The 14,006-nt window shown below is 36.5% G+C and overlaps 1 protein-coding gene across 2 annotated transcripts in view; it reads right to left on the minus strand.

Annotated features, from left to right (window-relative positions):
• Positions 1-14,006, minus strand: part of PDE11A (phosphodiesterase 11A) — a 424,947-nt gene that overhangs the window by 199,279 nt on the left and 211,662 nt on the right. For both annotated transcript variants that reach the window (XM_008058244.1, XM_008058245.1), the window contains one exon: positions 2,218-2,293. In XM_008058244.1, coding sequence (XP_008056435.1) covers positions 2,218-2,293 — 76 coding nt within the window. The remainder of the gene's footprint in view (positions 1-2,217; positions 2,294-14,006) is intronic.

The following is a 14,006-nucleotide window of genomic DNA, read 5'->3' on the forward strand; positions in this document are numbered from 1 at the left end:
TCAGTTTAAACTCTGGTCTCTTGAGTACCTGATGACTCCCTGAGATAAGTCTGAGGTACACAATGGTGCAAATCTGCTTCAAGGCTGTGATGTTCAGATGAGGTCTCTAAGTCCTCATTTACTAAGTCTAGAGTTCTACCAGGAAGCGATTTGATTCCTTGAAAATGGTTTTCAAGATGACTGTGCACAGCAATTCTAATATATCTGGCATACACACACACACATCCCCCATACCACACACACGAATTTAGTTGCATATAGACTATTATATATATAAAATTGTATGGATGTGTGTGTGTGTATGTGTGTGTGTATTTGAATTCCCTGAAGTATGATGCTTAAGAGAGGCAGTATGGTATGGCATAGCGATCCAGAACATAGGCTCAAATTTCAACTGGGTTCAAAAGTCAACTCTACCATCAACAGTGTGACCTTGAACAAGTTACCTAACTTTTTTAGCACTAAATTTCCTCATATGTAAAATGGGGATTAAAATGTTAACTGTTTAAGAAGGTTATGAAGATTAAATGAGATAATATTGGAGTGCTTGTAAAGCATTTAGCACATTGCTCCACTTGAGTAAACACTCAAGAAATGTTAGGAATTACTACAAGCAATAGAAATTAATATAATACAGTTAACCTACAAAGTCATGGTTAGTTCAGTCGCCTGCTACCAATGGGGTACACGTAGTTCTAACAAACTTAATTTATGATTGCTGAATCTTTCCTGAGTTCATTTCTAGCCTCATACCAGATGTTTTAGAGCATGACTTTCAAAACACACAAGCTTTACAAGAAAAACTGAACAATCTTGATAACCATTAGCCTGTGTTCCCATTTAGTACAAAAAAGGCCATAATTCTAAAATATGCTCATATTTTTTTTAAAAGAACTTAACTTCCCACCAGGGAGGTAAGTCATCAAATGCAAAATTTTTAGCATTTACTGGGCAAACTACAGTCCTAGTTTTGAAGTAATGACAAATGTTTCCTGTTAAGATTTAAATGTAGGACTGTATGTGAGATTGCCATTGAATAACAATAGATAACATCTGCTGTTTCTTATGAATTTTCTCTTATCTTTAAACATAAACAAATTTAAAGCTCTGTACATGATGTAAGTAAATGCTTTGTACTCAGGGCTCAAATTCTCAAATCTTAGAATATTCATGTTCAGTAATGTACTAACTTTTTGTGCAAATTAAACAAATTAAAACGAACTAATGAAAAAATTCTTTCAGAATTCGGAATTCATATCTTCATAATGCTCACAAAATATTCAATCTTTTGAAAAGTAGAAAAGTCTTAGAGTTTAACAGGCAATTTTAAAGTCTTAGAGTTTAACAGGAAAAGCAGAGAGAGAGACAAACAGATGCATTAGCTATCAACTATATTAGTTTCCTTATATCTCTTTGGAAAAAATCCCACAAATTTCCGTTGTGTTTCAATAACTTTAACTAATACCTCCATCCTTTATGACTTCTCTATTTTAATCACGATATCTCCTTGCTTGGGTGTCTTTCTTGGATTTGATGCTTTTCTGATTTAAGTGTTTTGAGGGCAGGGGAAGGGACAGGGAGAAAGATAAAAATTGGAAGCTGCTTTTGCCCACAACTCCTTTATTCTGGGGGAAAGCATGGCCCATTTCAAGACTGCCCAGGAAGAAAGATGCATACTCAGTATATGCCTATTACTAAATGTTCTTTCATCCTTTGCGTTTGCAACACGTGTAAAAGCACAGATGTAAACATATAGACAAAGTGGGAAAATTGGTACTAGGAGTTAGGAGACCTGAGTTTTAATCCTGACACTGCCACTAACTATTCTGTGATTAAAGTCCTCTTCCTATCTTTGTCTCTCTCTCTCCCTCAATTTCCACAAAGTAAGATAAAAGAGTTCCATTGGTTGACATCTCAGACCCCCTCCAACTTCAAAATGTATTGGTACTTTGCACTTAATAAATATTTGTTCAAGGTCTAATTAATTTTGATTCATTAAGAGTCTGTGCTTATGAGATTAGGCAAGAGTATGAGACATAGTTTGATTAGTCCTGGATATAAAAAGGGGGAACACACATAAAAGACATGGGTGTATTTTAAAGCAAATTTCTATTTCCTCTCTTTCCCTTTCATTGTTTTTCTCCATGAACACAAAAGTAAAATATACTTATATTTTTATATGTGTAAGAAGTTTGAACTATTTAGGTCATATCTTACCAATTATTTGGTGGTTGCTATTCCAAATAGGGACACAGAGAACAGATCTTATGTGAAAACCTGATATCTGGTCCACCTAGGATATAAGAAAGAAGTTAATTAAAATTAAATGTTAATTACCCATTTCTGATTCACAGCTTATCACTCTTTATAACATTCAAAAATTACTTTTAAAAAGTTGTTTTACACTTTTTAATGTAATTTTAATGCATACACTCACCTGCCTCTTTTATTTAAAATATCATAATGAACATCCCAAGAAAACCAAACTCAAATCAAGTGTGAATCAATCAAAACATCCCAAGCCAATACGACTGCCCTTAATCTCTGCAACCATAAGAGATCTGGTTGTGAAACTGTCATGACCAAGATCATACCAGCAGACAAGAATTCTGGCAACTGTTTCTGAGTATTTAAAACATTTTAATTAAACCAATGGTCAATATTTATTTCTTTGTCAATATGTTTACAATGGGCACACCTTGTAGTAAAATTGGTTGCTCCTAAAATGCTGCTATATGTACATTTATTTTTAATACTTTATATTTCTACCATTTTATATATATATATGTGGTAAAATTATATATAGAGAAATTGGAAGAGATAAGATAAATGTAGAGATTAGAAAATCTCCTTTCTGTACCCTATCAGATGTCAGGAGGTTATATGGAGTTATATGGAGTTATAATTACCAACATCAGACATCATTTAGTAACAAAGCTCCACTTAATATTAAAAACAATGGTTCATATTTGAGTGATTAAGGCGGAGCTGCCAAGACTGAAAGAGTCTCAGCAAATTAATATGATCTTGATTTCCAGTGAGAAAGGTCAACCTATCATCTTAATACTACAGGAGAGAAAACAAGCTTATCAAGGTTTTGAATCATGGTTACTGAGATAAAAAGATATCTTAAAATATTCTTGACTGGGCACAGTGGTTCATTCTTGTAATCCCAACACTTTGGGAGGCAGAGGCAAGAGGATTGTCTAAGACCAGGGGTTTTAGACCAGCCAGGGCAAGTTGGTGAGACCCCATCTATACAATAAATAAAAAAGTTAGCCAGTCATGGTGGCAAGAACCTATGGTTCCAGCCACTTGGAAGACTGAGGCAGAAGTATAGTCTGAGCCCAGAAGGTTGAGGCTGAGGTAGCTGTGAGTGTATTACTGCACTCCAGCTTGGGCAGCAGAGTGAGACTCTGATTAAAAAAAAGTAATTAATTAATTTAATATTCTTTATTTACATTAAGAGTCACATACTTTAAACATTTGAAATTGGAAGTTAGTTTACATACCTAATATTTCTATTTGAATATCTTTCTTTTTGGCTCCCTTGTTTGAGAAATTAATTTTCTAGATGCCTTCTATTTGTTGTACTAATATATTAGTTTTCTGTTTCACTATGTTTTGAAGATTAACATTCATGTAGAGAAGTATAAAAATCCTAAGTATACAGCTCAATGGATTTTTACAAAGTGAACATATCTATGCAACTATCATTGGGATCAAGAAATAGGGTATTTTCACCACCCTAGAAGCTACTTTCATGCCCCTTTCTCCTCCCAAAAGATAATCAGTATATATTGACTTTTTTTTTTTTTTTTTTTTTTGAGTTGGAGTCTTACTCTGTCACCCAGACTGGAGTGCAGTGGCCGCTCCCGGCCACTGCAGTCTCGACCTGCTGGGCTCCAGCAATCCTTCTACCTCAGCCTTCCAAGTAGCTGAAACTACAGGTGTGTGCTACCATGCCTGGCTAATTTTTGATTTATTGTAGAGTTGAGGTCTCGCCAAGTTGCCCAGGCGGGTCTCGAACCCTTGGGCTCAGGCAATCCACTCACTTCAGCCTCCCAAAGTGCTGGGATTACAGGCTGAGCCACAGAGCCCGACTACTATACTGACTTCTAACACCATGCTCTAGTTTGTTTGTTTTTAACTTTATATAAAAGGAATCACTGAATGTGCATTCTTCTGTGTCTGGATTATTTTGCACAATTTTAAAATTTATTCATTTTGATCATTTTAATGGCAACATATTCTACCATATGAATATAATATTGCTAATTCATTACAACCCTGATGAACATTGTGTTGCCTCCAATTTGGAGTAATTACAAATAGTGCAATTATCAATTGTCTTGTACATACTTAGTACACATATGTATTTCTGTTGGACATATATCTATAATAGAAATCCTGGATTATTCACATATTCTACATCAATGAATGCAGTCAAAGAGTTTTCCAAAGTAGTTGTACTAATTTACCTTCCAACCATAAATATATGAGTTTCAGTTGCTTTATGCCATCACCAACATTTGGTATTGTCATTTAAAAATTTTAGCAATTCTGGTAGATATATGGGCAACCCTGTTGCCCATTGAAAGTGAACTGGATTAAAAAATGGGATTTGTATTGGAATTTCATTGAATGTATCAATCAATCTGGGGGAGAATTAATACTCTTACAAAACCAAGTCTTTCAAGTTATAAATATTCCTCAATTTATTTGGGACTCTTAAAATTTCTCTCAGCAAAGTTTTAGAGTTTTCCATGTAACAATTTACATGTAATTTGTTATATTTGTACCTTGATGTTTAAAAATTTCATGTTATTTTAGATGACGTTAGTATTTTATTTTAAATGCTTGTAATCAGGACATAAAATGTAATTGATTTTTGTATAATAAATCTGTATTCATCAATCTTGCTGCATTCAGTTACTGACTTTAATAGCTTAACTGGGAATTATTTTGGATTCTCTTGTCATGTCATCATGTTATCTTACTCTTTAATACTTATAGTTTTTAATTATGTGATTTTAGATCATGTAATTGTTTTTACATTTTTAGTTTAATAGACTAAATTGCATCAATTGATATTTGAGAATTCCAGATACAAAAACAAAACATGGACATAAATCATTCATTTAATATACTATCCCAACAAATACTTATTTACTATCTCTTATGCGTCAAACACATTGCTGGGTGTTGAGGATATAAAAATCAATTCAATTCATTATCCTTTCAATTCATTATCCTTGGGACCGCTTACAGTTTAATAAAGATAGAAGTAGTAAAGATAAAATGAATGTCCAAGTAAAAGATGTTCAAAATCCTATAAGAAAGGCAAAAACTGACTGTTTAGAGAAGTCAGGAGCAGCTTGAGACCCTGTAAACTGGATCTTCAAAGATGGTGATGATGATGATAAGCTGACATTTATTGGATGTTCACTATGGGTCAAGTACCCTGTTCAGCACTTTCACATGCATTATTTTATGTACTTTTTGCAACCACCCTATGAGGTAGGTACTGTTATCATCCACTCTTATCAGATGAAACTTAGTAAGATTAACTGCCTTAAACAAGAGAGTCTGGTTCAAGGAGGCCAGACAAAAGCAAACATATCCATCAACGTTATCTTCTAAAAGAACAAAGTGGTTTTCTTCTTCTCCTTAAGGATAAAATCTGAAGTAAGGCAATACCATCAAGAATGAAGAAAACAAAGCCAATTTTAAGAGGTTTCGAAGGTATAATCTACAGACTTGGGCTAGCTACAGTAGCACCAAAGATTGAGTCTGTTCTGTTTTGCTGAGGTAGGGTCACACAACATCGTACAGACAATTACAGCCTGAACAAGCACAATTGTCTCTGCTGGCCCTAGCGCAACAGTAGCGCTGTCTTACCTCTCCTAGGAAATCTAAGCAGCTGGGGGACAGGTCACAATGGGCAAGAAGAAAGGGAACATGGGGTGAGAAAGACAATTTAGAGGTTAGTGCTGTGAAAAACAAACCTTGGACTGTTTGCCAGTGAAATGAAAGAGAATATTGCTTATGCATTACTTTTAAAGCACTGTAGTTTTTATTCTGGGAAGATCAGAGTATGCACTTTCTCATCCCAATGGAGGATAACACTGAGGTTTCTCTTTTGGTAAGAGCGGTAGAGTTTCTTGAACTAGAAAACACATGAAATTTGAGGGAAACTATATCTAGTCCAAATGGACACACACAATTGAGAGGGGCTGCAGATACTAATCTTGGAGTCATCAGCTCTATTAATTGCATGGGTAAAACCACCAAGGGAGAGCTTGTTCAACAAAAAACTAGGAATTGGACCTTGGAGGACACAATATTTAGTGCTGGAAGAAGGTGATGTTAGTGACAGGGATGGAAAAGAACTCCAGAGTTCATGCTCTCAATCTCAAGGCTTTATTGCATCTCTAATGTGAGAACAGATTGTTGCATTCTAGAAATAAGTTTATTGATGTGAATCCAGAAAAAAATATAAATACCCTTTGACTTATCAATTTCATGTCCAGGAATTTATCCTATGGTAATTATCAAAGCTATACACAAAATTTTACTTATTAAGGTGTGAACCATGGCATTATTTATCATAGTGATATATTAGAATAACATGAATATTCAACTACAGGGAGTTGATTAACTAAATCATAGCACATCTGTACAACAGAATATTATGCATCTAATGAAAATCATGCTGTAGAAGAATGTTTACTGATATGGAAAATGCTTACTATATTAAGTGATAATAGTGTGAGTGTCTATGAGTTTACAAATGCATATTATATACATTGAAAAATCCTGAAAAAGTTATAACCATAATAGCTCCTTTTGAATTGTTTTCCTATGAAAAATGTTAAAATACTGTTTCTATATTGTACATTTTAGATCATGAACACAGATAATTTGTCCACACAGGAAAAAAATTATTTTCTAAATAGAACTAAGGGAAAACAACAATGTCAAATGCTGTAGAGTGAAGGTCTACAAATAGGATATTGAATTTAGCAACACTGTAGGATAATTGAAGGCAAAGACAGTCAAGGAAGTAGAGGTAGGATCAAGTGGGAAGTTCTAGAAGAGAGGAAGGTCACACTGATAAAGCAGAGCTGCATGGACACAGAGCTAGAGTCCTGTGTGGGCTGAGCACAGGAGGAGAGGTGAAGTGTCAGAGAACGGTGTCTTTAAATTGTTCCCACTGTGGCTGAGGGAAGCAGTGAAGTCAGCTCCAAATGAATGAGAGAATAGGGCAGAAAGTGTGGTGATGACCAGCATTCTCAAGGAGACCAAAAAGATGGGAGAGAGGAACAAGGAAGGATGGCAGAGTGTGATCAGAGTGAACTTTTCTATTTTAAGATAATTAAGGCAATTCCCCAACTGCCTATTTGCAGCAATGGCTGCTGTTTCCGGAAAGTTGTATTAGTCCAGGTTAGTTTATATGACAATATGAAATGGCAAAGTCAGGAGTCCATTTTATCCTCTGTAGAGGCTGACGGAGAAGTAGAAGTGAGATGAAAGAAGCACAGGACATCTAAAGAATGAATTCCAAAGAGAGAAAGAGAAATAAGAAAGTATGAAATAAAAAAATCATCCTTACTCATCAGATAATCCCAACTCTCCAGATCAAATCAGTCAACGGAGCTCAAAATGCCTATCAGCCACATGATCCAGACAAAATCACCCGAACTCCTGATGCCTCAATTTGATCATTGATAGTTGTTGCCTGTATACCAAGACAGTAACAATGGCTATCTCCAGATTTTGGTGTTATAGCTGATTCTCACCTTTTCTTATTTCCCAAGTCATTGTATAACAGCATGTGTGCAAAATAATTTCAAAATTTGTAAGGTGTTTTACAAGTGTGAATATTACTGGTATTGAAAGGAATACTTGCCAAAAAAAATCTGCCCCATTATTCCACAAGCTCTCTGCTTGATCATCCTTGGTTTAAAATTCATACTATTAGAGCCTCAAAAATTAGGCCATGTGAAATGAAGCAGCCTTCCTGGGAGGCTACAGTTAAGATAGATACATTGTATTGGGAGTGCCTAGTTCTTTCCAATTAAATATACATCTACTTAAAACTTTTACCTAGTTTCTGTTCCTTCTGGGGCCTTTCAGTTAATGAATCTAATTAAAGATGGTTTAGTCTTTTGAGTCATCAACACATTCTTGTCATATTTTCCAGCTTCTCAAAAGTGATCAAAGGAAATCTTTAATGAATTGCTTATAATATAATACTATTCACTAATATACAGTGTATTTTCTTTCTCCAGAAAGATGTTAAACGTTGACAATAATCTACAGTAATACTTTATCTCCAAAGGCTAGTCTACTGGTTAGAAATTCTAGTCCTAGGACAAGCAGAGAGAGCCAATGTTCCAGGTCAGTCCCTTGATTTCCATGAAATAACTTGAGAGAGGGAGTTGATTTTTGCCTGCCTTGCCTGCACATAGGATCAATCCTAATGGCTTCAAGAATACTGCCTATAAATGATTCTTTATGTTTCTGAAATAAATAGATAGATAGATAAATAAATAAATAACTGTGCTTAGAGCTGAGACATTGTCTCTACCACCAATGCAGCAAAGTCTGTTGGATTCTTAGAGCCAACAGAGGATTTGTATGTTTTCACTACCTACTGCTACCTTTCTATTTTATTCAAGTCTTAGTTATCCCCTTCTCCCTAACCTTCCCATGTCTTCTGGTCATCTGTAATCTTTAAGTTCACTGTCCAATCTTCCCTAACTAAACCCTGCTCTCAGGCAAGGCTCTCAAACTAGTTTGTACTAAGTATCAGCAACTGAAAAAAGATTACCAGTAGCAATGCATTTCACCTGACACTCACAGATTTATCTCTTAATGGTTTCAATTTTGCACATTTCCCTTTGTAACAAAAGCATAGCTGATAGAGAAGAAGGCATTACAGAGCGGGAAATAACCTGTCCTGCCAGGCTGGCTCTTAATATCTACCAGGAGAGAGTGCAGGAGTGCTCTACCACCAAGATCTGAGAGACAAAATGGGCTTTAATGTTCTAAGTCAATGGATCTCAGAGTCTGGAGTCCTATTATCTTTAAGTGCTATGTGACAAGGGTTAGTTGTCTATAACAGGCTTTAAAAAAATATCAGAGACAGAATTTCACATGGAAGAACTGCAGGGGTCTGAGGAGCCAGAGACTTCAGGTCACGACACCTTAGCATTAACTGTGGAACTCTGGGTATAAGCCATCTGTGACAGAGGAGATGTAAGTGCTGATGGGTTTCCCACCACTCCTGAATTTGTAACAAATATGTGGGACACCAAATCCATTCATGCATAAGGCCCACCCTCTTTAGTTATTTTCTGACATTCCCTTTATTGAGTGAATTTTTAATTTAAACGTTGTGTCCAATTGTTCATTCCTGTTGCAGGCAGAAAACAAATCCTGCATGTGATAGCTCTGAAAATTCTCTTCATAACTATATTAATGGGTAGAAATACTAAATTAAACAACAAAACACAATACCTTTGACTAAATAATGACTTGTTTTGCATTAGTGTGCTTGCCATAATGAGTTCTTTGAATCTAATATGGAAACAAGGGCATAAAGCATCACAGATGATGTACTAGAGTGCAGTTAACTGCAGGGAATTGAATTCAGAAGCACAATGCCAACTGAAATCAAGGCCAGAATAACTGATTTATGGTGAAGGTATTTGTAACTAGAAAATGCACTCCCAGAAGTCACTAGATACAGTGGCGGGTCAGCTGCATATGCAGTTTATGTACACGCTGCTAAGGACAGACTCAGACAAAGCACCTATTTGAAATAAAATCCAAGAGACACTTCATACTGGCAACAACAACAAAAAAATTTTGTAAGCTTGGCTTTTGCTCTGGTGAGAGACATTGAAGAGTTTGTGAACAGAGTTGTGATATGGCTTAAAATTTGAAAGTCTGTTGTGCATAGAATATAGAGGAGAAGGGTTTAAGCAGAGACAGATTAGGAGGCTGTTGTCAGGAAAGAGTCTAGAGATGATGGTGGCTTGAACCTGGGTGGTAGCGACTGAATGATGAAAAGACTCATATTCTAGATAAATTATACAATTGGACTTCCTGATGAATTAGTTGTTCAACATGAAAGGGAGAATCATGTCTGTAAAACTGTTGCTGTAAGCGTCAGGAAGGATTGAGTTGTCTCAACAAAGACAGGGAACAAAGAGGAGCAGACTTGGAGGGGAAAGAAGATTGTGAGCTCCATTTTAGACACATTAAGTTTGAAGTATCTGTTAAAAAATATGTGCATATACCATATATGTATATATATACCCACAGAGATTATTCTATACATGCATCTATACATTATTCTAAACATACTTCTCTGCACTTTGCTTTCTTCTTTGTAGGCATTTTTGTAGTACCAGGACATATGGATTGCTTCATGGGATAGACATTTTTGAGGACTAAATTTTAGTCTTAATTAAGGTGTAACAGGCAAAATTCTAAGATGGCCTCTAAGATTCCTGCCCACTTTCTTCTAGCTTAGTACATATCTTGTATAACTCCCTCCCCTTGAGTGAGGGCTGGGCCTGTGAATATGATAAGAACCACTTCTCTGATTAGATTATGTTATATGATGAAGGTGATGGGATCATTATTTCTGTGATTATGAAAGTCACTCTTGACATTATATAAGCCTCTGTTACAGTCGACTGGAATGAGATTCTCCCCTTAGTTTTGAAGAAGTAAGCTGCCATGTGGTGACACGGTCACATGCTAGGACTCAAGGGTAATCACTAGGGTTGAGAAAGACCCTTGGCAAACAGCCAGTAAGAAAATGGGGCCTGAATCTACAACTGCAAGGAACTCAATTCTGCCAACAGCCTGAGCGAGTTTTGACAAGAATGCCAAGACCCATATATGAGAATTCTACCCAGCCACACCTTGATTTCAAGGTGAGATCCTGAGCAGAGAACCCAGTCATGCCATTCCCAGACTTCTTACTGACAGAAGCTGAGAGATAATAAATGGGTGTTGTCTAGCTGCTGAAATGTGGTGATTTGTTATGCAGCATAGAAAATTAATACACACAGAATTCCTATTAATGTCTTCAGAAACAAACATGGATATCCCCTTCCTGTGAGCAAATGACTGATAAAACTATAAAAACAATTAAGATGATAATCCATGAATATGAGTGTTTCTTGTACTGCTATAAACAAACATAATTATTTACATTTAGTAGGTCTTTCCTGTCTTACTTCCTTTTCAAGGATCATAGAATCAGATGGTGATCTTCAGAAGGCTGTAGGATTTAAAGTTCAAAAACTTAGTTCTGGCTCTGTAACTATCTTATATAATCATTTTATCATAATTTCCTATCCATAATCCAAGGAGTTTGGCCTTAAAACCGTGCATGCTATCAAGCCCAGCAGAAGCTACTTTTGAGAGTCAACTCAAACAGGCATTCTGAAGGCAAGTAATCACTGTGGTTCACCTGTTAATTCTGCTCTCTGTTCACTACAAGAAGGGAACTCCATTAAATATTTAAGACAGTCACAAAGAGAACACCCAGCAGGCAGACAACTATGATTACTTGCTCCATAGCCCTCTGACAGCACCTGGGATAGGGTTTACATCATTAAAGGCATCCCTTTGTGGCGTCTATCAAAAGGAGGACCAAGATTTCAAAAATGAGATTTCAAAACAAGGATCACTGTCTTACTACACATCTTTGGACAGAGCTCCTGAGGACTGTCAAGAAGTTACTACGAGGAAGAAAAGACTGAACTTAGAAATCTAGTTTACCTGTGTAGTTTACCTATGTACAGCAAAGTTTGATGGAGTAAATTATCTCTTGTTAACAGAAAATAGCCACTGGCATTATATATCCCCAAATTGGCAAGCTTCCCTTGTTAGTCCAAGTTGAAGAAGAAACTACCAAATGCATAAGAGCCAATGCACTGGAGTTAGCACCAGCAGTTAGTGATCTAAAGAATCCACCTGATGGTTCACTGGGCTAGTCATTCTGCTAGTTGCTGCTGAACAATTTCATTCATGAAGTAGAGAACACCTCCCTACTCCATTGACACTGATTGGGAACATTCATTTGGGCTTAATAGGAGCAAGAACTAAACTTCTATTTTATTAAGCCATAGAGATTGTGGTATTTATCTACTACCTTAACTGATATGGGGGTTTGAAATGTAGTCACCAGAACTATGTTTGAACTGGCTTTAGCTATACGCTTTAAGGATTGGGGGGTTGCATGGGCGTGGGCAATACAGTCAGCCTCTGAAATCTGATCATCTCCAATTTGCTAGGTAAACTGGGCCCTGGACGCCTGGCCACTCTTGTGAAGGGCCGGGTCTACCTCCTGCTGGTTCTATAAAGGAGGACCTAGTGACCATCTTGGCATGGTTTACAAAGTATGTATATAGGGTTTTATATATTACAAACTCAGTAGTATGTCCAAGACTCCATAGCTAGTGAGTGGAGCAGACAGGACAAAAAGATGGGTATGCTGGTAGGTTCATGTACCTGTGTGGAGAGAGGAAGGAAGCAGCTGATGGTTCCCACAAAAGGCCATTCAATTAGGAACCAGAAGATCCAGAGTCTGTTCTGTGCCCTGCCTTAGGAAGTTGTGTGGCCTTTGGCAAACCACTGTAGTTCTCCAAGTCTCCATTTCCCCATCTGTAAGTTAATGGAATCTCAAATATTTGTATTAACTGAAAGCAGATGTAACTATAGTATGAAATCTCAGAATAGGGTCAATACATTTTGGGAGTATTCTATCCTAAGTTGTTACGTTTTCTGATGAATTGAGGTTCTTCTTCATGCTCAGTAAAGAGAATTCAGGTTGCCAGAATTAGCCACTAAGCCACTGAGAAATTTAGGATAGATACTAGCACTCAGGATAATTGCATTGCTGGCAAGTGTATTTAAAAAAAATCTGTAGGAAATATGGAAAATGCTTTGAAAATGATTCCCCATGATACCTCTCTGCAATCATAATCATTCTGGTAAACTAAGCTCAAACTATATCAGGGACGTCAACTCAGAGCACTTTTCCCAGTGGAGATAATGAGCAATTAATCCTGGATTTTTAAAAATTGTTTTCTAGATTCTACCACTAAAAATAACTATCAGTTATGATTACCAGGAAAAAATATAAAACCATGTACCAGACTCAAGAAGAAAGGACTCAAACCTTTGCAGGAAGACAACAAAATTCTAAAAGGTGCTCTTTGTCTCTAGGGTCATCCTAGAATCATTTTTAGTGTTGGAGGTGAAAGGATGAAGCATATTTTATCATGGTATTTTTTTATCTTAAGGGAAATATTTAACATACTAATGAAAAAATATTAACTGAAATGGCTGTCTTTATCTTATGATCTTACATCAGGTTTTGTGGGGGAAAGTTTTCAGTCTCTTAGCCTCTTGGGAGAGTCCTGTGATTCAGTATGTAGTCCGTTTCATTTATTATTAACATAAACAGTTGCCACCTGTCCCTGAGGCAAACTATAATTCAGGATAGAAGAAGCCTAAACAGATAAATATTTTTTCTTGTCCTAGTATGTTGTATAACACACACACACACACACACACACACACACACACACACACACACACACACCACAATTTGTAGGACACCTACTAAATATATGTATTTAGATAGAACACAGTCTCTCTTTCTTCCTCTCTCCCTCTCTCTCTCTCTCTCTCTCTCTTCCCTCTTTCTCTCCCTCCCTCCCTCTCCTCCTCTTCTCTCCTCTTTATCTACACTGATTTCTTTCCATTTTTTTCTCAGCATGAAAAAGAAAGCTAAGGTAACTTTGAATTTCAGTACCAAGCAAAGAGGACATGTAAAACTCTGGGTATGATGCAGCTTCAGATTTCTATTTAAAATCCCCAGTATTATCTGGGTGGAGGGCCAAGAAATAATGATGGTAAGTTCATGCTTTATTTTTATCATTGGAAAGGGAGCTATCAAGCTAAGGGAGCAG

This window comes from Carlito syrichta, unplaced genomic scaffold, assembly GCF_000164805.1.
Source record: "Carlito syrichta isolate Samal-C Ts95f unplaced genomic scaffold, Tarsius_syrichta-2.0.1 Scaffold303265, whole genome shotgun sequence".
Classification (NCBI taxonomy): Eukaryota; Metazoa; Chordata; class Mammalia; order Primates; family Tarsiidae; genus Carlito; species Carlito syrichta.